General features: G+C 37.2%; 1 protein-coding gene across 1 annotated transcript in view; it reads left to right on the top strand.

Moving 5' to 3' along the window:
- The window catches only part of LOC124595615 (protein 5NUC-like), a 226,101-nt gene extending 211,868 nt beyond the window's left edge, over positions 1 to 14,233 (top strand). The window contains exons 5-9 of the mRNA XM_047134434.1: positions 767 to 930; positions 9,830 to 9,926; positions 12,464 to 12,625; positions 13,658 to 13,858; positions 13,997 to 14,233. Coding sequence (XP_046990390.1) covers positions 767 to 930; positions 9,830 to 9,926; positions 12,464 to 12,625; positions 13,658 to 13,858; positions 13,997 to 14,178 — 806 coding nt within the window. The 3' untranslated portion in view covers positions 14,179 to 14,233. The remainder of the gene's footprint in view (positions 1 to 766; positions 931 to 9,829; positions 9,927 to 12,463; positions 12,626 to 13,657; positions 13,859 to 13,996) is intronic.
- Positions 14,234 to 23,476: the final 9,243 nt, after the last annotated feature.

Raw genomic sequence — 23,476 nt, forward strand, 5'->3', positions numbered from 1 at the left:
AAAGTTGCTACTGACCATATAGCAGAGTGTGTCTGTCGTCTATTGTTGACAAAGGCCTTACTGACCCAAGCGTTATTTTTGATAGTCCTTTTATTGTGCCTATCTGCAACTCAGCCTGTCTGCTATATGATGAGTAGCAACTTACCTTTTCATAATAATTTTACACTTAAAGATTAATAACACTGCACAAGGGTGGTGATAATTTCATTGGAATTGTTTCTTTATTATCAATTCAAAGCAGAGTTTAATATATTGTGGCTTGTCTGGAAACAATTATAGTGTTTTTGGCAAATGTGTGAGACCTCATATGTTGGCACAGTCAGATTCTCGCCACATTACCAAGTTGCTTTTAAGTGAATGACAGTGCAGAGCACTTAACAATATGGGAATCAGGAAGACCATAAACACAGCCATCCACCACTATCACATCCAGTCACATGGGTCACAGCAGCACCTCACCTACCTGGTATAGCCACTTCATTGCTATTAGCCATCAACATGATACTCAGCTCAACCTTCCCATTTATTATTAATTCATATATGTGACCTATTGCTTTTAACCTCAAAGCGCAACACAAACTTAAGAAAAATGAACATTGTGAAAAGCTGCAAGTCATCCTTTCAATATACTCTTCTAACTCTGAAAAATTCCATAATCATGTGTACAAAATCCAAAAGTTCCAAGGAATGAAAACAGCAGGAAGTATGCAACTGGAACAAATTATCGTACTGCAAGAATAACACTTATATTTTATTTTCCTTTCAGACAGTGAAATCCTAAAAGCATTGGAAGAGTGGAGAGCAGAAGTTGACAACAGTACAAAAGAGATTATAGGAAAAACACGGGTGCTCCTTGACGGTGCTGCAGAACATTGTCGCTTATTTGAATGCAACCTTGGCAATCTAGTGACAGATGCCATGGTTTACACTGTAAGTTTCATTTTTTTTAACACTTGACAAATTTGAAATATAAACTGAATTGAATACACTGCATGAATGATGACTGAAGACAACCACTCATCAAACAGAGAAAAAGTTTGATTGTCTCAGCCTACACAGATCTTCTGATTGGTTTCATAAATCCCACCACAACTGCACATCTTATGCCAATCTGTTCCCTTAGAATATCTCCTGCACCCATAGTTCTCAGTTATTTGTTGTATATATTCTACTCTCTGCCTTCCCCTACAATTGCTGTTCCTCTGTGGCTCCATCTGGTGTCTTGGAAATTGTTCCCTGTCTGAATGCTTGCATTCTTCTAGGTAGTGTTTTACATAGATATACTTTTCCTTGATAATTCTGTGAAGTCTTCCTCATTTCCTATCTTATCAGACAATTTCATTTCCACTATCCTTATCACATCAACTCAAACCTGTGAATGCTCTTCATTTCAAGTTTTATTGCAGTCTGATTCTTTTCCATGCAATGCTGTTCTCCAGATGTCCATTCTTGGACATTTCTGTTTCAAGTTAAGGCTCTCTCTGACACACTTAGACTTTTTTTGGCAAGGAATGTTCTCATTGGCTATGCTAATTTGCTTATCTCATCATCTTAAGAGGTTTCTGTTTCTTTATGGTGGTGAGGTATGTACAATGAACGGTTAGATGGTTCATCTAATTAACTGACTCCAAAACAAATTAACTCAGTAAAAAGATTCTTATTTTCTCACTAATGAGAGTCTGATTATAAGCTGAAAAATAAAAATAATTATCTGTAGAATTTTTTGCAGGTTTTCTAATGCATTGAACTGTAAAATATCAGAGTTGCTTGTTCAGGTGCAGGGTAGAGGGGCAGGGGCATTACGGAAGGTAGGGATGTGGTTATTTGAAGGGAGTTACTTTGGTGAAAAAGTGGATTAAAATTAAACTCAATATATTCTTCAAATCAAACAATGGAAAATGCAGGATGGAATGTAACAATATTAGAGAAGGAAAGTTGCTACTCACCATACAGCAGAGATGCTGAGTCACAGACAGGCATAACAAAAAGATTCTCACAATTATAGCTATAATTGTGAGAATCTTTTTGTTGAGCCTATCTGTGACTCAGCATTTCCAATATATTATTTAGATACAATACCAATGGGTACATCCAGGTTGGCCAGTGGGGCTGCGAGCCATTCTATATGGGCAATAAAAGATGTTACTTTTTATGTCCAGACAAAGTCTGAGAAATAATAGAAAGTAGCAGATGGATCATATTATTGCTAACTGAAAACTTGCACCAGGAGGAGGTTCCTATCTGGATCCAATGCTCTATGTGACAGCCAGCTGCCAACATTTGAATTCTCTCCCACACTCCCTACTGGGTAAACATAGTGGTGCATAGTGGCTTGTTTGTCAGTGTGTTCCACAGGAACAAACAACTTGTGCTGAGATGAGGTCCTACTCCACATATAAGCCACAACAAAATGCATGAGAATATTCAAGTAAAAAATTAGAAATAACATAAAAATTTGAAATACCAATGAGACATGTTGGGTGATCTGCACAATTCCTCCCCCATCAGTGGCCAAATGGTGCTCTGGTGGTCACTGGGCACTAGAGATAATAAACAGAGTGAGTTAGAGTATAATGTCATGGGTTGCACACATTAGAAATCAATCTACTGCTATTATGTCAGTGCTATCTGGTTTCATTTTTTCTTACTGTAGCTCCATGAGTATGACAAGTCTGTGAATGATAGAACTGTGGTTCTTCCCTACTCATCATCTCGTTCTCCCTTACTGAAATGTGCAGGACTGTAATGTTACTTGTGACACAGTAGGGAACTTCAGTGTATGATATTGATATCATGAAATAGCATTGACAGGGTGAAAATGACCAATTGTCAGACTCAGAATGCCTCTATCAAAGCTGTGTTTTTCCGAAGCTCTCTGGAGGACAAAAATTAAGTGATGTGTACATTTGAAAATGTGCTCCATAAGAGGAATAGTGATATCTGCAAGAAGTCTGATGCTATAGTCCATGCTTCAGACAAAAAACTTCCAGACTTTGTCCAAAGCAAACAAAATGGTTTTATCTTCATTCTCTGAGCAAACTATGTGCTCCATGAGCATGGACCAGTGTCACTGTCATGTTCTTGTGACCAAAACATGCTCTATTCATGTATTCTTTTGATCAAGGCAACTTGTGTTTTTGTCCTAATAGTGAGCTGTGTATCTTATCATTCATTCCTGTAATTTTTTCAAAGACTACTGTAAATTTGTTTTATTAATCATCCTCCATTTAGTGAACACACTTCATCCTCGTGTCCTGTTTCCTTGTATTGTCATCGTAGACTTGGTAACATGTCAAAACTGTGTGTATGTCAACATAACCATTAGATTTAATATTAAAGTAAATTTATTCATTGAGTATTGGTATATAATAATTTTGATGATGAACAGTAGCATATGTAGCAGCAATTCTGCAAGTCCACACCTTTCTACACTGTTGTAGCCCAGTTCCACTTAACAACAGACTCAAGTAAAGAGTTTTTCTGTTAAATTGGCCATGGTGGAGGCTGAGTTTATTGAGACAGAAATTCAGAGATGATGTCAAAGGACCTGTTGGCAAGTTAGAAGTGAATATACAGAGTTCATTTGTGATCTCTCTGAGGTGATGGTATTGGCACTCGATAGCAGTTGAGTAGCATAAGCAGCATGTACAATTAGTCATGTACAACATTCATATGATTGATGTTAGAGGCATCCTTGGGTAAAATGTTACAAATTAATATGGCGTTTAGATACTGGGGCTAAACTTTACAAGCAATACTTAATATGTGTGGGGTCTGTTCTTTCAGACAAGTCATACACATATCAGTACAGTCACCTTGACAGCAATTAATTATCATTCAGTGCAAATGCACCCTTTGTCTTAACTCTTGTGAGAATCAGGGTGAGGCTGTGAACAATGAGCGTACACTATGCCTGTAGTGTGAAATGAGTTCTGAATTTCCAGATAGCTGAAGTGGCTAAGGCAGCCACTTGCATTAAGTGGGATATCTGGGTTCGAGTCCTAGTCTGGCACAAATTTTCACTTGTCACCAGTGAATTTATTGCAATGCCTGATTGTATGTGGCTAAGGTTAGAATTTCAGTTTCATTAAGCAATATTTTGTTTTACTTCCATCAGTTAATGTTAATCAGAATGCAAGTAGTAAAGGTAACCCAAAACTGAATTGAAATGTAAATATCAATGCCTTCCAACATGAATTCATCCAAAATTATAATGTTGTTAGGAATAGGTTGAATTTTCAAGATTACTTGCTCAAAGTTAAATCCATAATACTTTTACAAAAAAATCAATAATTCTCAGTAAAACTGCAGTAACATTGCAACATATATCTCAGCATCATTCTAGTTCCTATAACATAGCATTACATTAACAAACTCCATGAAAATCCAAAAAAGAACACGATAAATAATCTATTTTCTCACAGCTTTAACAGAAAATAGAGAACTCAGACCTACTGTGGTTGGTTTTTAAAAATTAATTACTTTAGAAACCAACACTCAAAATGACATTAGTAGAACTATTATGCAACAATTCCATAGAAATGATTCTCATTATACAAAAATTCGATTTGGAACAGCAAATAACAAGATGATAAACTTCCCACAGGTAAATTACCCATCTAACTTGAGTGGCAAAATCTGACAGCAATGATTTAAATCTCCCATTAAGTTGGTTAAACTTGAATTATAGAAAACAGCAAATTGAGCCAAGCAAATTCTGAGAGTTATAACACAATAGGAATTCAGTTCCCTAAAGCACAAAAATAATTTCTGTGATAATCACTCATAATAAGTGAAATTGAGAAAATTATTTAGATAAGAGCAAGGAAAAGCCACGGCTATTCTCATAATGACATTACATAAAGCATAAGCATTATGATTCACCTGGGAACAGAGTCAAAATTAAGGTTTTGTAAGGCTAAACTTAAGTACACTGAGGAAATGGAAGTTGAAGAATATATAAAACACAAAAAAATGCATATAATAAGGATCAGGACTCGTAATTTCTTTGTATAAAGTACGAAAATTACATGTAAGCATAAATATTGTTACTCCTCTAAGAATTGCAGTTATTTGCAGCTGTACACTTAAGAGAAACCATTCCATGAAAGTAAGTGAAGCTGGTTCAGTGACAATTAAGCAAAATTCAGCTTATGTGTGACACACAGCATATTGTCTTTTTCTAAGAAAATACAAAAATTACACATAGCAACAGGATGGCTACAATGCAGTCATAGCTGGTAGTGACCTTCATATGGTTATGAGATGTATCATACATGCATTACAATTGTGTAGTTGATGAAAGGAGTAATGATCACCTTGCATTATTGGAAACATGTTCACTAAAAGCTGCACATCTAACTTCTAATTTTACCATTTAGAAACATGATATTTAATGTTGTTGTGTGGCCTTCAGTTCGAAAATTGATTTAATGCGGCTATCCTGTGATAGCCTCTTCATCACTCCATAAATACTGTAACCTACATGCATTTGTACCTGCATACTGTATCCCTGCCTAGGTTCCCTTCTACAATCCCTCCCACTTCCCTCCATTATTGAATTGACTATTCATGTATGCCTCTGCAATTGTACCATGTTTCTTCTTCAATTCAGTTTAGTACATCTTCAATAGTTATTTGATCTTCCAGGCAAAGCAAGTAAGCATTCTTCTAAAGCACCACATTTCAAAAGTTTCTGTTGTCTTCTTGTCTGCACAGGTTATCACCCACATTGCACTTTGGTACAAATCTATGCTCCAGACAAATGTCTTCAGAAAAAACTTCCTAACAGTTAATTTAATTTTAAAAAAACTCATTTGTCAGTTGCACAGATATTTTTATTTCAATTTATTGGTTTCAACAAATTAATTTGTCATCTGCTAAACCAATACTAACTAAGTTTCTATAATACACTTCTTGTATTTTACATCAAGGTATGGCCAAGGTCTTATGATTTATAATATTCCTAATTTTTTAGGGTTCTGAAGATGACAAATTAATCTCTCAAAACTGGTAAAACAAAATAAAAATATTTGTGCAACTGAAGAATGAATATTTTTCTAAAATACAGACTACAGTTGTGAAAAATAACAGCTATGCCTAAAGTAACTTAAATTTATATTAGATGTTAATGAATTTGACTTTTATAGAAAATATTTTCTTGCTATATCCACCCTACACTTGATATCATCTGTTATTTTGTTGACAACATAGCAAAAGTCACTGACTACTTTTAGTGTTTCAATTCCTAATGTAATTGCCTAAGCATCAACTGATTTAATTCGACTACCATTTTCTTTTTACCATTGTTGATATTCAACTCTTAGTCTCTTGTCAAGATGCTATCCATAGAGGAATTTTTAGATATAAATTAAGAAAAAAAAATATTAAAAAAATTAAAAATAAATAAAAATAAAAAAACACAAAAAAATAAAGTAGTTATATTAACTTAAGTATGTTGTTAAATTAACCTAATTATGTCATGTATTGGAAAATTCGGCTCGTTCCACATCATTACGAAATATCGTATTCATGATCCATGGAACTAGTATTAATCTAATCTAATCTAATCTAATCTAATCTAATCTATCCATTCTGTCCAACTGCTCATCTGAGTCCTTTGCCATCTCTGATTGAATTACAACCTTATCAGCAAATCTCAAAGTTTTTATTTCTTCCCCCTGAACTTTAATTCCCTTTTGCAAATTTCTCACTGGTTTCCTTTATGTATGTGATCCTTTGCTGCCCTCAATGTTTCATTTTCAAAGCTACCCATTGGTCTTCTATTGTATTCCTTTCCCTTATTTCAATCCAACATTGCCTAATACCCATGCTGGAACTCTCAACCACCTCTGGTTGATTCAATTTATCTGAGTCCCATCTCCTTAAATACCTACCTTTTTTGCATTGTGTTCAACTTTAATCTGTTCATAACAACTAAATTGTGGTCGAAGTCCACAGCTGTCCCTGGAAATAACTTACATTTTAAAATCTGGCTTCATAATCTCAGTCTTACCATTGCACAATCAATCTGAAATCTTCCAGTGTTCCCAGGTCTCTTCCATATGTACAACATTTTTTGTAGTTCTTAAATCAAGTGTTAGCATGGAGTAAATTATGTGCTATGCAAAATTTTACCAAGCAGCTTCCTCTTTCATTCCCTTCTCCCTTAGTTGAAGTTTTCCTATTTTTTCTTCTCTTTCTTTTCCTACTGTAGAATTCCAGTTACCCATCACAATTCAGTTTTCATGTTCTGTAGCTTCCTCTTCTTACATATTGGTAATATGAAGAAGCCAGAGTCTGCTGTACTCAAGATTTGGCAATTTAATTTTATTGAATTCTGTTGCCACATGCCCTTAATGTCACCACAGTTGCTAGTTACCCAAGGGAAGCAAGCTGTGGAGGCCCCCTGTCTGTAATTTGTGGAAACTTTGTTCTATGTGTGATCATACATTAGCAGTTTGTGTATCATCTTTTCTGAGGTGGAAATTAGGGATGAACATGGGAAACAGCATAAAAACCATGCCAGCTGGTGCACCAGCCACAATCAACAATCTGCCACATGAATTCGATCCAAGTTGGGCTCACTTTTCTGCCTTCCTAGCTAGTGCACTACAAATTATGCTACATGAGCAAGTTTTTCCTAGTTCTGTTATCTCATCGTACATTCTTTCAATCTCTTCGACATCAGCAGAACAAGTTGGCATATAAACTTGTATTGCTGTAGTGTGTGTTGACCTAATTTCTACCTTTTCAGTGATAATGCATTCTCTATGCTGTTTATAGTAGCTTACACACACATTCCTATTTTCTGCTTCATTGTTAGATCTACTCCTTAATCACCCCTAACTGATTTTATGTTACTAACCCTTTACTGACCTGATCATAAGTCCTTTTCTACCTGCCATCACACTTTCTAATTCCCAAGACATATAACTTTAGCCAAAGCATTCCCCTTTAAAATTCTCTAAACTACCTATGTGACTGAGGGATCTAACATTCCATGTTCTGATGTGAAGAGTGTTGATCTTGTTTTTCCTGATGACATCTTCCTGGAGTAGTCCCGCCCATAGATCAAAATGAGGGAAAATTTTACCTCCAGAGTATTTTACCCAAGATGCCATCATTATTAACCAATACAGTGGAGTTATGTGCCATTGGGGAAAATAATGACAGCTGTAGTTTCCCCTTGTGTTAATCCACTTGAAGTACCAATACAGCAAGGTCATATTACACGACCAGATCAGTCAACTATCAAGACTGTTAACCTTGCAACTATTGAAAATTCTGCTGACCCTCTTCAGGATCCATGGATTACTCTGGCCTCTCCACAGATACCTCGCCATTGTGGTTGCACCTTTGTAAGACCATCTGTATCGCTGAGGGAGGGAAGCCTCCCCATATTGGCAATGTCTGTGGTTCATGAGGGTGGAGAAAATGGTAGGAAAACAAGAATATTGTTGTACTGCACTCTAATTGCTAGTTTTACCTAAATTATATGAAGCAGAGTATCATTTTGACAGAAGTCATGAGAGAAATGAAACAAAAACTGGTGAAAGGAAATATAAAATAAGGCTTCCTACAATACTAAAGTATTTATTTGATACTATCAATGAAGTACATAACTTATACAATAATACCATCAAGTATCTTGCAAGAATTATAATGTTTGCTGGTTAAAGACCTTGTTGTGTAGAACCCAAAAAGAAACAGAGTGATGACTGAATTGACGTACAAATGATTTGCGTATAAATAAGTTAGCTCTTAGTTCCACAGTGACTGTACTTGTGAAATTTTGGATAAACTTAGAGAAGGAAGTTTCAAAGAAGCACAAGTCTGAAAGCTCAGCCACAAGTGCAATTTCTTGTTTATGTGTCTGTTCTCCACTCAGTGCCTCCTGTACTTACTGTGTGGTTGTCTGTATCGATTGCTTATATTTCTCACAAAAGCAAATGTCAACTCAGCTGCTGCTTCTCTCTTTCTTTATAGTTCAGTCTTGTTGTTCATCATAAGGTAGATGCTAAACATCACATACAATGTGGTACAATAATGTTTCATTTTCTATGTTTATTTTATATAAAAACAAAGATGAGGTGACTTACCGAACGAAAGCGCTGGCAGGTCGATAGACACACAAACAAACACAAACATACACACAAAATTCAAGCTTTTGCAACAAACTGTTGCCTCATCAGGAAAGAGGGAAGGAGAGGGAAAGACGAAAGGAAGTGGGTTTTAAGGGAGAGGGTAAGGAGTCATTCCAATCCCGGGAGCGGAAAGACTTACCTTAGGGGGAAAAAAGGACAGGTATACACTCACACACACACATATCCATCCACACATACAGACACAAGCAGACATATTCAGTGTCTGCTTGTGTCTGTATGTGTGGATGGATATGTGTGTGTGTGTGCGAGTGTATACCTGTCCTTTTTTCCCCCTAAGGTAAGTCTTTCCGCTCCCGGGATTGGAATGACTCCTTACCCTCTCCCTTAAAACCCACTTCCTTTCGTCTTTCCCTCTCCTTCCCTCTTTCCTGATGAGGCAACAGTTTGTTGCGAAAGCTTGAATTTTGTGTGTATGTTTGTGTTTGTTTGTGTGTCTGTCGACCTGCCAGCGCTTTCGTTCGGTAAGTCACCTCATCTTTGTTTTTATATATAATTTTTCCCACGTGGAATGTTTCCCTCTATTATATTAATATCTATGTTTATTTTGTTAGATTTAAATAGAATTAATATCTGTTTCATAAGTATTTTTAATTTGATACAAAAAATCAATATTGTAATATATTGGGGCATTAGGAGACTCATTATTTAAATCTTCATTACAGAATGCTAAAAGCTACCATGGTAATGGGTGGACCAATGCACCAATTGCATTATTCAATGGTGGTGGAATCCGATCATCTATAGATACATCATCTGATGGTAATAAATTGAATTCATTAATAATAATAATATATTATTAACATCTCAGAATGAATCAGATAACTGATAAATCCACACAGAGAGATCTAAGCTGACCAGTACTTTCCTTTAAAATTTGCAACTTTGAGTACAAGTGACAAACACATAAAAACCTCAGTCCTCATTCCTCAGACAGCTGGCTCCCACTTTTCTGTCAGAGTCTCTTGAAGAGGAAAGTATTCACCTATCTTGTACTCAGACAGGAGCATTTTTCTGTTGATTCCCTTTTTCTCTCTGCTAAAGCAGGGTGTGCAGCTTATATATAACAAATTGTGTAATTCAGAAAGTTTATGTACTTTGACACATTAATTGACTTTGCCACATATAAACAACAAATAAATATGCATATAATATAAGGTTAACACAAAATTGTTTGCTTTGTTTTTTCTGATTACTTAGCTCATTGATTGCAGTTAACTGAAAATGCCCAGCTTATGATTTAAATCTTAAAAGAATAAAAATGGTATTAGAAATATATTTGCAGTCTTTCTAGTTTTATGCAGTTTTTTGTGCTCATTTTAAGCTCTTTTCAGGCACGTTAAGACCCTTTTCGGCCCATTTCTTGTCACTGCAGTATGACACTAGACAAATTTGTGTAGGTGTGAAGTACACATTATACAGAGATAGTGCCACATAAAGTTTTGTTGGTGAAAAAATGCTCACTAAAAACCTAGTTTGCCGACTTCAGAACCCCTTTCCATTTGTTCACTACATCATTAAAACTACATTTATGTCCCAGACCAGATTTTATGCGTATAAGTATGGTAACTTTGAACCTGTGTATCTTGGTAATGGATAATGATACTGAATGGCTGCCATGAAGAGAAATTATAGAAGTGGTCATCCCCACAATACTTTCCAAGCCCAAAACGTGTTCTTTTTGGGTTTTCTCAGGAACTCCATACAAACACATGGTGCTTTTATAAGCTGCCTAAGGTCCACTCTAGACCACAACTGATTTGACCAGTTTGCCTGGGCTGAAGAAGTGTGTAGTGTTTAAATTTTGATGCTGCACTGTAGGATAGTTACATTATTCTTATTCTTCCAATAGGTATACAAATAGTCACTAGGCTAAGGGCTACCCAAAACACTTGACCCCTTATCTCTGTGATCAATAGAACCCAAGATTGGATACCCCGAGAAAAAAAGAAAAAAAAAACCACTTTTTTGTGTGCAGATTTTTGGGAAAATAATTTTATGGGTAGAGTTTACATGTGAAAGAAATTGGGGGTTGGGCGTGGGGGGCCGTGACACACTAAATGCAGGCTGCAAGCAACCCACCCGGTCAACCTGTATGAGGAGAAAAGTCAAAGATAGTATTTTAATTTGCTCAGAGCCAGATTCAGTTCAGAGAAGAGAGAAATAGAATGTGGTGTAAAAACAGAAAGAGGAAACTGGAGATTAGAGAGAGGATGGAAAAAGTGAAAAGCAGAAGCACCAATTGGAGAAAAGCATAAGAATTAAAGACAGACTTTCATAAATAGATAAAAAACTAGCAGAATCATGCACAAGGTAAAGGGAACCCTAACAAGTTCATGCAAGTGCCTCCACAAAAGTCCTTTCTTTTACTGAGCCAAGCATCCCTACTTTCTACACACCACCTAAAATCTGCTACCATGCAGACTGTCACACTGTGAGTGGTTTCAGAGTGCCAGCCAAGTGAATCTTAGTGCTTGTAGACTTTCTTCATTTCTTTAGCTTTCTTTCTTCCTTCAGCTTCCCTCTTTCCTTCAGCTTCCTTCCTTCAGTTAGCTTCTTTGCTTCCTCCCTTAGGCTTCTTATACCATCAGGTTCCACTTCCTCTGTCCCCCCCCCCCCCCCCCCCCCCTCTCTCTCTCTCTCTCTAATTATTTACCTCCTATATCATATTCTCTTTATCTCTGTCATCCAGTTTGGAATATTCTTTCCAATAGCTATGATTTGTTTTTCATTTAATACATGTTTATTTCTCTCTCTATTCCTCTCTTCTAAGAAACTGGCCCAGTACACATTAAAGCACTTTCTTTGACCTCCTACTCTTTCTTCACTTTCACCTTTCTTCCTCTTCATACAAGGTGGGTCTTATTTAGTCTGGCATTTGAGTCCATCCACCCAGTATAATTTATTTGTTCTCTGTGAAGAGAGACTCCATGGTTCTGAAGGCTAGAATTGCTGTTATATATTTTTTCTTTGCTGAATGGAAGTTACGCCAGCTGGAGTTAGGTATTGGTCAGCCATTTAATTTATTTGTGATATTCACAATTTGACCAAACAATGTTAGCCATTCCCCCCTCCTTCTTTCCCAGTGAGGTAACAGTAATAAATTTTAAGGTGTAAAGAAAAGCTAATTCCTTTCATTACAATTATAGTTACCTACAATGAAAAATATGACCCCCTTTTTTTACAGTTATATTTACATATAATGAAAAATGGATGTGAAAGTCTTCTTTTCTTATCACAGCTCATTCAGCACAATATGGGATTTTATTTTTAACCACAATATTTATGATTTGTTGTAGGCAATGTGACCAAAGAAGATATATTAACAACGTTGCCTTTTCAAAACACTTTATTCTTAGAAAAAATAAATGGATCACAGTTGTTGGCTGCTTTGGAAAATGGAGTTTATTATTATGAAGAAGTTACAACAAGGGGAATTGGAAGTTTTCCACAACTATCAGGTACATTTCTGAAATAATTACACACTCAAAGTTTAGTTTTTGTATCATCAATGCAATTCATATGGTTTCTAAAATTGTGAAATCTTTTTAATATTTGTATGTTAATAGTGATAAGTAGCAGGAGATATGTTCACTAATGACAAAATATAAACTTTTTCTTGCGTAGGTACATGAAAACCTTGTACCAGATCAGTAGGAATTGGAATACTTTGAGCTGCTAGCATTCTGTCTTCCATTCTGTCTTCCCTCACAATTAATTAGTGATCAAGCAGTACTGTTTGCAGTACTACATAATAGTCATTGTTCTATACAGTTTTTCATTTTGCTGTGCAGTGTTCAGGTGTTTGTGCTAGATTTAGTGATGAAGCATTTCCTGGTCCATCTTAGGCACTACTTAAACAATGGAAAACCCAGGATGGAACCTAACAATATTATGAAAAGGATAGTTGCTATTCACCATATAGAGGAGATGCTGAATCACAGAGACCTCAGCAGCCAGAGACTGTGGTCATGTATGCGTTAGCTCCTCTGTGTGTGTGTGTGTGTGTGTGTGAGAGAGAGAGAGAGAGAGAGAGAGAGAGAGAGAGAGAGAGAGAGAGAGAGAGATCTATTTCCGATGAAGGCCTAGTTGGCTGAAAGCTCACTTTCTGACAGGTTTTTTGTGGTGCCGATCTGCAACTCATCATATAGGGTGAGTAGCAACTATCCTTTTCATAATATTGTTAGGCACTACTTATTAACTCTTACTCAGGAAAGAGAGCTCACTATCTACAATGAGGGGTGGGTGCTTAGTATGAGACACAAAGCACTGGTATAATGGTTGCATTGTAAGAGAAAGGTAGGTCTTGATTCCTCTACAAGGGTTGTAGGCTCTTTTATAAGAAAGACAATAAGATAGGTGTAAATAATTATTGTTCAGTTTCCCAGCTTACTTGAGATACTGACAGACGTTGTATGTATATGAAGTTAGATATCATTTTAAACATAAGATAGACAGTCAATTTGCATAGTTTTATTTCTCTCTCTCCACAGGACTGAAGGTCACTTACAACATCAAAAAGCCAGCGGGTGCCAGAGTACAAGAAGTGCTTGTGCTCTGTGAAGAGTGCAGGGTGCCCACCTATTCTCCCTTGATAGAAAGTGATATATATGGTGTCATCATCCCAGCTTTTATGAAACAGGGAGGTGATAATTACACAGTTTTTGAAAACAGTATTGAATCATCTTCATTAGGTAAGTAGTGTGATAGAACAGCACTAAACATAGTATGTAAATTTTCCTTCATCTGTGTAATATTCATGAAAACACCACTTGTAAATGAAGCTTGTTAGTGTGAGATTGTTTAAGATGTTCACTTATATGATTTTACAGATTATATTGACAGTGATATTGTTGCTGACTACATAAAGCAGAAGAGTCCTGTGTACCCAGCCATAGAAGACAGGATATCATTTGAAACGGACACACATTCACATGCAATAAGAACTAGGAGTACAATACTCCTGCATTACATGCTTACCGCAATCAGTATTTACTGTTCAGTTTTAATGTAAATTACTTTTAACTTTATTATGAAATATACAAATAAAAGTTATTGTTGTTGAGTTACATTTCTTCTTTTATTATGATTGTACAGCCACACACAGTTCATTTCTATAGAAGGAACAGATGCTTGTTCCACTTTTCCTTATTGCTCATATAAAGTACAATTAAGGAAATGTATAGAGAGAATGTTTTACACTAGTAAACTAGTAGAGTCTCTGAAAGAAGGGAGAAAATTAACTATTTGTTTAGAAAAAGTAAATTTCCCAAGTAACTGATAATACATGTACTTGTGTACTCACTCACTCACTCACTCTCTCTCTCTCTCTCTCTCTCTCTCTCTCTCTCTCTCTCTCTCTCTCACTCACTTATTCTTAGTCAGTGATATAGGTGGACTTACCCCGACATAAGTTGTTGCCTTTATAAGAATATCAAACTCCAGGAAGAAATTTTTGTGTGATAATTAGTTGGCAGCTTCACTTTCTTTGTTTGGCCTAGTAGAGCTTCAGCAATTTTTTTAGTTTATGATTTTTCATCCATCCAATGCTATCATGTTGCTCTCATCCCCTCCCTCCTCCCCATCCCTACAAAAGAAACCTATGAAACATAGATTTTCCCATGCCTTTCTTGTGCACTGTAGACAAAGGACAACATAAGAAACACAGTGGAAAAATTTGTTGTGGTGTATGGAGACTCAAAGATATTCATGTTGCCTTCATTAAAATGAATATTTCAACTCAGCAAGTTGAGAGAATATAAAATACTGTGTCAAACTTCTTTCCTGATAATCTCTTGTATCATTTAAATAAACTGTGTGTCATTTAGCTTGTTTTTCTTGATTCTTTTATTCCTAAAAGCAGAACTTAAGCAGAGGGCAACTACTAACTTTGTTTACATTGTATAGGTTCTGTCAGCTCTGAGATCATGATGGTATTCACATTTATATCTTATCTTACTGTAACATGGCCTAACAGCATACACTTCACTCACTCACTCATCTACTGTGATGATCATCTCTTAATCAATTCAAAAGAACAATGCTGCATAGAGCTTCATATAATTCCTTTAAAGGTGTATGTGATTCCATATCAAATTATCTGTAGCAAAGTCTCAGGAATCTACAGGGAGCTCATCAAGCAACTTGGCTATCTAACTGAAAACAAACTATCTCCTGATGATCGCATACAGAACCCTGATCTGCCACATTAGAATGATGAATAAAAGTGTGATAGTAAATGGAGTACTGAAAATTTGTCAAACAGGGATTCTGTCAATGAAGGTGATCTGCTGTACAGTCTGCCAATTTTGCATTATGTCCAAAAAGTGCAAGAGAAGTTTATTGCCAGTGATAGGATGAACTACTCTACCACGCAAAAAATGCAAAATTTGTGGACACCAGAGATGATGGCCAATGCTTCCTTTTTTAACTGTGATAATGTTCTTGAGCTGGAGTAAGTGTTTCTGACAAAAATGTGGCTGGCCTCTCTGCATCAAACTCTTAACTTATGAGAGAGGACAGCCCCAATGCCTTGTGGGGATGCATCCGTTGCAACCACCTACAGGAAGTGTGACTGGTAAATCTCAAGGCAGGACGGTGATAGGGTGACTGATTTTAACTTCAGAAAAGAGAGATGACACTCCACTGACTACTGAAATAGATTCCCTTTCAACGAGTATGATTTGGTGTGTGAGCTATGGGGGCTGCCTGGGAAATGAATCATCCATAGTAATTCATTTTTCCTAGAAACACTTGAAAGTCCATTGAGCATAGGCATGTTTTGAACTGCCTCTAAAATTCCTTTGGTGGGCTGAAGGCACTCACCACTGAGAATATTACCTAAATAAGTGACCAGTGGTTGAAAGACAGCATATTTGGAAAAGTGCATTTCTGCGCAAGAACCACAAAATTCAGAATGTGCAAATGTTTTTCTGTCATGCGACCAGTGTCCAGAATATCATCAAGGTAGTTCACACAATACAGAATCCCTACAATAGCGTGTTCAAGAAGCCTTTGGAAGATGATGGGGACAGCAGCCAGCCCAAATGCAATCTGCTACCTTCATACAGTCCGAATTGTGTTTTCTTCCTTGAGTCTTTGTCAAGAGGTGACTGAAAATATGCCTCTACTAAATCAATTTTAGAAAAAGAGTTTTCCTTCTGAAAGTTTAGAAAAAGGATGAGGGAAGGCTTAAGCAATAATTTCAGCTTGTGCATTAATGATTTGCGTAAAGTCTCCACACAACCAAAAAGGACACTCAGGCTTTCTAGCCACCACCAACAGTGAAAATCCACTGACTGTATGAGGCAAGGGTAAACTTGTTGTTCTACTCTGCCTAGTTGAATTTTAAACTCATCCTTATTGGCCATTGGAATCAAGTGAGTTTTGTAAAATCTCGGATTTGCTGTCGGATTTAAGATAATGTGGGCCAGAAAGCCAACTACCTTCCTCAAACCAGTTACAAACTGCATACAAAGTGTGTCAGTGGCAACACAGGGTACTAATGAACTGTTGGAGCACGCTTCATGATGTAATGGAATCCCAAAAGCGTGCTATGCATTGAAGCCAAAAATGTTCTCCAGTGTCAGATCTGCCACAACCAAAACAGACAATGTTAGAGACACCTCATTATAAGTGACTGTCAGTTAGATATGACATAAGAGTGGTACCTCATAGTGGCCATTCATTCAGAAACTTGCACTTCATTGAGTGAGAAAGTGCCCACTATAAAGTGAAATCAAACAATGGAAAATCCAGGACAGAACGTAACAATATTATGAAAAAGATAGTTGTTACCATATAGTGGAGATGCTCAGTCACAGATAGACACAACAAAAAGAGTGACAGAAAGTGAGCTTTCCGGGAGGGGGTCTGCCAAGGGGAAAGTGACCATGAGAAAAAGTTTGAATAACCAGTGAAAGGGTTACATAGGACACATTGGTGCATGGAATGTCAGAAGTTTGAATGTGGCAAGGAAGCTAGAAAATCGGAAAAGACAAATGCTATCATTCAGTCTAGATATAGTGGGGATCAGTGAAGAGAAATGGAAAGAAGACAAGGATTTCTGGTCAGACAACAATAGTATGATATCAACAGCAGCAGAAAATGGTATAATGGGAGGAGGATTCATTATGAATAGGAATAGACAACACATATGCCCGCAAACGTAACTCGCACATGCTTGATCACAGTCTCTGGCTGCTGAGGCCAGACTATATAGTGAACGGGATAGATGGGTGAACTGCACATCTTGTGATGTCACATGGTTAGAAAAACTGCAACAACTTAGAAAAATGTCCTGAACCTTGTGATGTCACTTGATTTGAAAGCAGTTTTATTCCTATCATTTAAGCTGACATGTGCAGAATGAAAAGTTTTCGTTGTTACTCAGCATAACCTATCTTCGTAAGATGGTGTGACAAAATCATTCATATACAGGTTTACTTCATACTAAGGAAGGAAATCATTACAATCTACCATGTGATCAACATTTAACTGATAGTGTTCCGAGTGCTGCAGTGTGGGCTATATACGTAACAGGATGCTAAAACATTGCAGTATGTTCATTAATCAGTGTGCTCATGGAGTACGCTGAAAAAAATAACAATTCTGCTTTCTGCAATCAGATGAAAATATGGCACTGTAAGCAGTCAGAATGTGATATGGGTGCTGGAAACGGGAGGAATGATCAAACACAAGATACTGGTGGTTCTAGCACATTTATTACAATGTGGTCACAAGATACAAGTGTTCAATATGGTCTCCTGACTCAGCACTTTGCTGCATCCATAACTAGGTGTGGCTGACATTTGCTCACAATGTATCCAGTGTAATCAGAGCGATACGTCATCATATGCTATCCTTCATATCAGGAAGAGTTAAGATACATCCGTGATAGACACGACCTTTTAGATATCTCCACAACCGGAAGTCACATGGATTTGGTTTGCTGCATCCAGAAGGCTAGACATCTTGAAACTGCCTAGAGATGTTGCAGCCATTACTGAAGGCTTCTCAAGGCAAATCTCTCTCCTGGAAAGCTACATGTGTCATCCCATCTTGCACAAAAATAGTGTCATGGGCACAGTTCCTTTCATGCAAAGCTGGAATCACATGTTTCACAAGGAGGTCTCTATAACATGTAGATGTCACTGTGCATCTAACAGGCCCACAAGGTGCCATCTCCTTGAAGAAAAACTGCCAGAGACAGAAGGAGCTTGTGAAACCACAACACAGTCACATAAGCGGAGTGCAGAACATGTTCCTGCACAACATGTGGCAGAGCAGAACCCCATATACAATAGATTTATGCATTCAGGGCACTGTGAAGAGTAAAATGTTGCTTGTTTGTCCATAGAATGTCTCTCGGCCACAAGTCATCCATTTCTATGCATGCTAAAAAGTGAAGGACAAAGTCATGGAGTTATAACCTATCTTGGGGCTTCATTTTGTACGCATTCTGAAACTCGAAGGGATTCCAGTCTAAAATGCACTATAAAATCTTCTGAACTGTTAGCCTGGGAAGAGAGAATTTCTATGACACAGTTCAGACACTGGTTGCAGAACTGAAGCAGGTGCTGCACAGTCAGCTATAGTTACAGCAACTTTTTCAACAACTGCCACAGGAATGGGCCACCTCCCCTCTCCCGGCTGCACCTAATTCACCTGTTTCTTGAAATTTCTTGATCATATTCTTCAGCCCACTTACTGACATGGGACCTCTTCATGGTTGTTTCTTCTGTTGGTGATATTACAGTCACACAGCACTGCTATTGCCGCCGTTCTGATAAAACAACTTTACCAGCAGTGCTTGGTCTTTCTTCTCAGTAGCCATTGTGTTTTGTAAGGAAAACTTTAACCTTCTTAACTACTTACATCAAGTCACTTCAAAAAAGAAATAAACATGTGTCGCCAAGTGACAAACAGCATACTGCATCAAAACATGGAACATTTCACATTCTGAGAGCTTACTGAGCCGTATTTTCACCTGGTGGCAGAATGTGGAATTATTATTATTTTTTTTTTTTTTTACAGTGTATGCCGTGAGGGCACTGAGTAATGAACATACTTACAATGCTTTTGCATCTTGCAGTGTATACAGACCACACTGCAGCTCCCAGAACACCATCAGTTTATTTTTACCTCCCATTATAAAACATTTTAGTAGCATATGATTAGTGAAATCCAAACAGTACTTTCTCTGATTATTTAAAAAATTAAGTTGTAAAATGGTCATTTCCATAATTTTTTAGTCACTTCCTATAACTCCGCAATTAAGGTGATAAGCAGTGGTGGCCGAAGACTTTAGGCATAATTAGTCTACCCTCATTCAGTCAACAGGCAGTGGAGTGGACCAATGTTCAGGACACTTTCTTGCCCTTGGTGTGGGAAACTTTGCATAAAAGACAGAAGAATCAGTAATATTCAATGGCATTAGGATGCAGAAGGCAATGGAAACCAGTGCATTAAATTTGCACAATGTGTATCCATTGTAATTGAAGAAGTGTCGTGACAATATCTCTATTGGCAAAAGATTGTGGACTACACCCCATTCAGATCTCCGGGAGCGGTCTACCAAGGGGAAAGTGGCCATGAGAAAAAGTTTGAATAACCAGTGAAAAGGTTACATAGGACATATTGGTGTATGGAATGTCAGAAGTTTGAATGTGGCAGGGAAGCTAGAAAATCTAAAGACAAATGCTATGGTTCAGTTTAGATATAGTGGGGGTCAGTGAAGTGAAATGGAAAGAAGGCAAGGATTTCTGGTCAGACAAAAATAGGATGATATCAACAGCAGCAGAAAATGGTGTAATGGGAGTAGGATTTGTTATGAATAGGAAGGTAGGACAGACAAAGAGGTACTGTGAATATATCAATGACAGGGTTGTTCTCATCAGAATCAAGAAAGAACCACCACTGACAACATTGTTCATTGTAAATAAGTATTACAGTAGTTGTATTACATGTTTCTTACCTTATAAATAAATATAAAACTTTTTTATTTTAAATTCAGTGCAATAGTATTTGTAAAATGACTCTTAGTGTTCATTAAAAAATGACGATCATTCCACTTGGGACCTGTGGAATGGTACATTAGCTTATTTGTTTTAGTTTAAATATTTGTCATGTATTGTTGTTTTTCTGACATGTTCCACATCCTGGAGGACCTCCTCACTACGGATCAATTGGAATGAAAGTAAATCTAATCTAATCTAATCAATAGTTCAGGTATACATGCTATCATTGCAAGCAGAGGGTGAATATATAGGGAAAGTCTATGAGGATATTGAAAGGATAATTCAGTATGTAAAGGGAGAAGAAAATCTAAGTCATGGGAGATTGGAATGGGGCTTTTCACGTTTTTTATTATCGCATATACGAAAAGAGCCGCGAAATATCTGTTAATAATGCTGTGCTTTGCTTTTCTGTATCGTCATTACCTTTTAGCGGAATAAAATAGATATATGGAAGCCTTATTGTTCTGTATCTGGCCTACAATTTAAGGAACGATTTTTCATAACTGCAACTCATGCTAAGAATCAATATATCTTCCCTACTTCATAGTGATTAAAAGTTGAAATTACTTTGTTATGAACACTGATGTTACAGTTCGTGTGATCGTTCAAAAACACAAGTTCGCAGTGGATTTTATTTCTCGTTAAAATGCTATTTCATACCACGACTAGCCCAAGAACATGAGACTCTCATTAAAAAATACGTTGTCACTATAAAGTTTGCCAGATCAGAATGGAGCACAGCAAGATTCCTATCAGATTCTGAAGGTACATTAAATTATTTGCACTGTAAATTATATCCTATCAGCAGCCCGCGTCAATCTGCAACACATCATAAAATCTGCTGATCTTCACTGCCAGTCTGGGAGCTAAAAGAAATAATATTATTTTTACTATTATTTTACCGCTTCCTTGCGGTATGCTTGACTATATTGTAAGTCGTTTAAATACGCCGCGGCAGCGGCTCTTCGTTCTCCACGCAGCTCAGCACCACAGATAATATTTATATAACTGAAAAATGTCTCAACAGGATGGGATAATATGCAAGCAAGCTTAACAATAAATAATACAAGTTTTCATTTAAAAACTCTATTAAAACCTTTAAATATCTCAGTGATTACAGACCTTTTTGAATTCACACGTAATGGCGTACATTGCTTAGTCTCGACAAAAGAATGCTACATTGGCGTTCTCTACGACAACAACAGGAGATCTTACTCGCACAACTTCCAAATTAAGACGACAAAGACATTCATATTCAACACGTATTATATACTAGTTCCTTTTTTAATCTCTGTTTAACATTTATCTTCTGTGTCGGTTTTATTACTCGCCGACGCAGACGTTTTCAGAAATAAATAATAAAAAAAAAATACATAATTTTATACAATGACACAATATGATACATCTAATTCTCTATTTACTACATAATATATTGTTTTTGTTTCTCTAGACGTTACAATGCCCCCTGGCAGCAATTGACTAACGTTGGAAATGTTCGGCAATATGCTGCCACTAACGTCTGTTTGGTTATTGTCTGTTACCTTGGTTGGATCATTCACTTTACACTTTTTAGTTCTTTTACACTGTAGGTTTAATTACACTTTTTATACTGTTCTTTCACTTTGCGAGGTGACCGTCAACCTAGTCCCAGGGTCATTACATTTATTTGGCTCCCCCATTCGGGCTACGTGCGATCAGAAAACCTGGGAAAACTGCGCCGGAGCCATGGTCATCTCGTCTGGTTTGTTTTAATACCCAGTTTGATCACAAAAAGTTCAGATTCTATCCAATGTTCACATATAACAAAGGCTATTTGTGAGAGCATGTTAAACCTTTAGTCTCTTGGTTACCCATATAATATTTGTGTTTTGGATTGTAATGAAAGTCACTTGTTACACATTTTTACAGTAGTATCATGAATCGTCCTTGCATTTACTCGCGACAATTGGTTTAAAATGTCCAGCATTCATGCGAGTATACTTCATTAACATGACGAAAACATATTATATCTATATATCACTGAACCAATGAATACTTTGAGTCCGTATTGAATAACTCAAGAAAAAACAAATGTTTGTCACGTCATTTCGTGTTCACTAAACCCTATTCATGTTAGTGCATTAAACACATCTTTGATAGTTCATTTGAATGACAACAATGTTGTACGGAGCTGGCGGCGCGAAGCAATTGTTGAGTAGCGTCGTCTGGAACGCCGCGTGCCGACGGCCGCTGGGTTCGACGACCGGCTCTCAGTAACAGCGACGTTGTGCTGACGTGGCGCCCAAGCAGTCGCGCACCGCGGCGAACCATTCGCCGATGCCGGCGAGTGGCAGTGGTTTACCGCGACCGGCTGGCTGGCGGCACGGCACTCGTCTCGGCTTCTCCGCATGGCTCCCCGTTGTAGCGCATGAAACAAACATTCCACAACGGTGTACTGTCTTTAAGGACACAGATTACTAGCTGTGGAAGAAGATGCAACTTGTTAAAAGCGTTTATTGTTCAGTAAGCCGTCGCTTCACTGGTATGCACAGGATGGTTTGGCGTGATAACAGGTTTCTTGTGGCATTGTGACGCTGGTATTCAAGGTTCGTCACACGCACATTGTACTACACATTTTCACTCACTCCACGGTTGGTACACTGCCAGAGCGTCTTTCAACACGTGAAAATGTTTCGTAACACACATACTAAATGTCCCCGTCGATCGATGTTCGTTTAACTCGACTCCGAACGAATCAATAACTACTGTTTTTATACACTGTCTATTGTTCGTTGAGCACTGCACTAGGACAGTCTGTCACTCAACACTAGACTTATCGACTTATATATTGGTGCAGATACAACAGTCATTTTCTGTCCCTGCTACACACAATATTCCGTCCTTTCCTCCATTGTTTATGCACACAGTTTATTTTTTAATACCTTTTAACTGTTCTTCGCATACTCACTCTCATCTACATGGCGTCTATTTGTTTTTACCTTATCACAACACACTTTTCATATTGTTACTAGGCGTATACAGCCCTTTTGTAAAAATTTTTTAATTTTCTTATCAGTGTAGCTTGCCTGGTTATCACCCATCTATCAAACAGATTTTACCATGTGCATGACAGCTTGACTTGGGCATATTGATCAATAAATACTTCATTTGGCACTAGCATTATTTTTAATAATTTTTCCTATATGACCACAGTGTAGGTTCCACATTGGTTGACTTAATTCGCGTATCGCGTAATGAATATTCAAGGGCGTGTACCAAGTACACAGGCTTCAATTGAAGCATTGTTATATACAA

The sequence above is a fragment of the Schistocerca americana genome, chromosome 2, assembly GCF_021461395.2.
Source record: "Schistocerca americana isolate TAMUIC-IGC-003095 chromosome 2, iqSchAmer2.1, whole genome shotgun sequence".
In the NCBI taxonomy this organism is placed as follows: domain Eukaryota; kingdom Metazoa; phylum Arthropoda; class Insecta; order Orthoptera; family Acrididae; genus Schistocerca; species Schistocerca americana.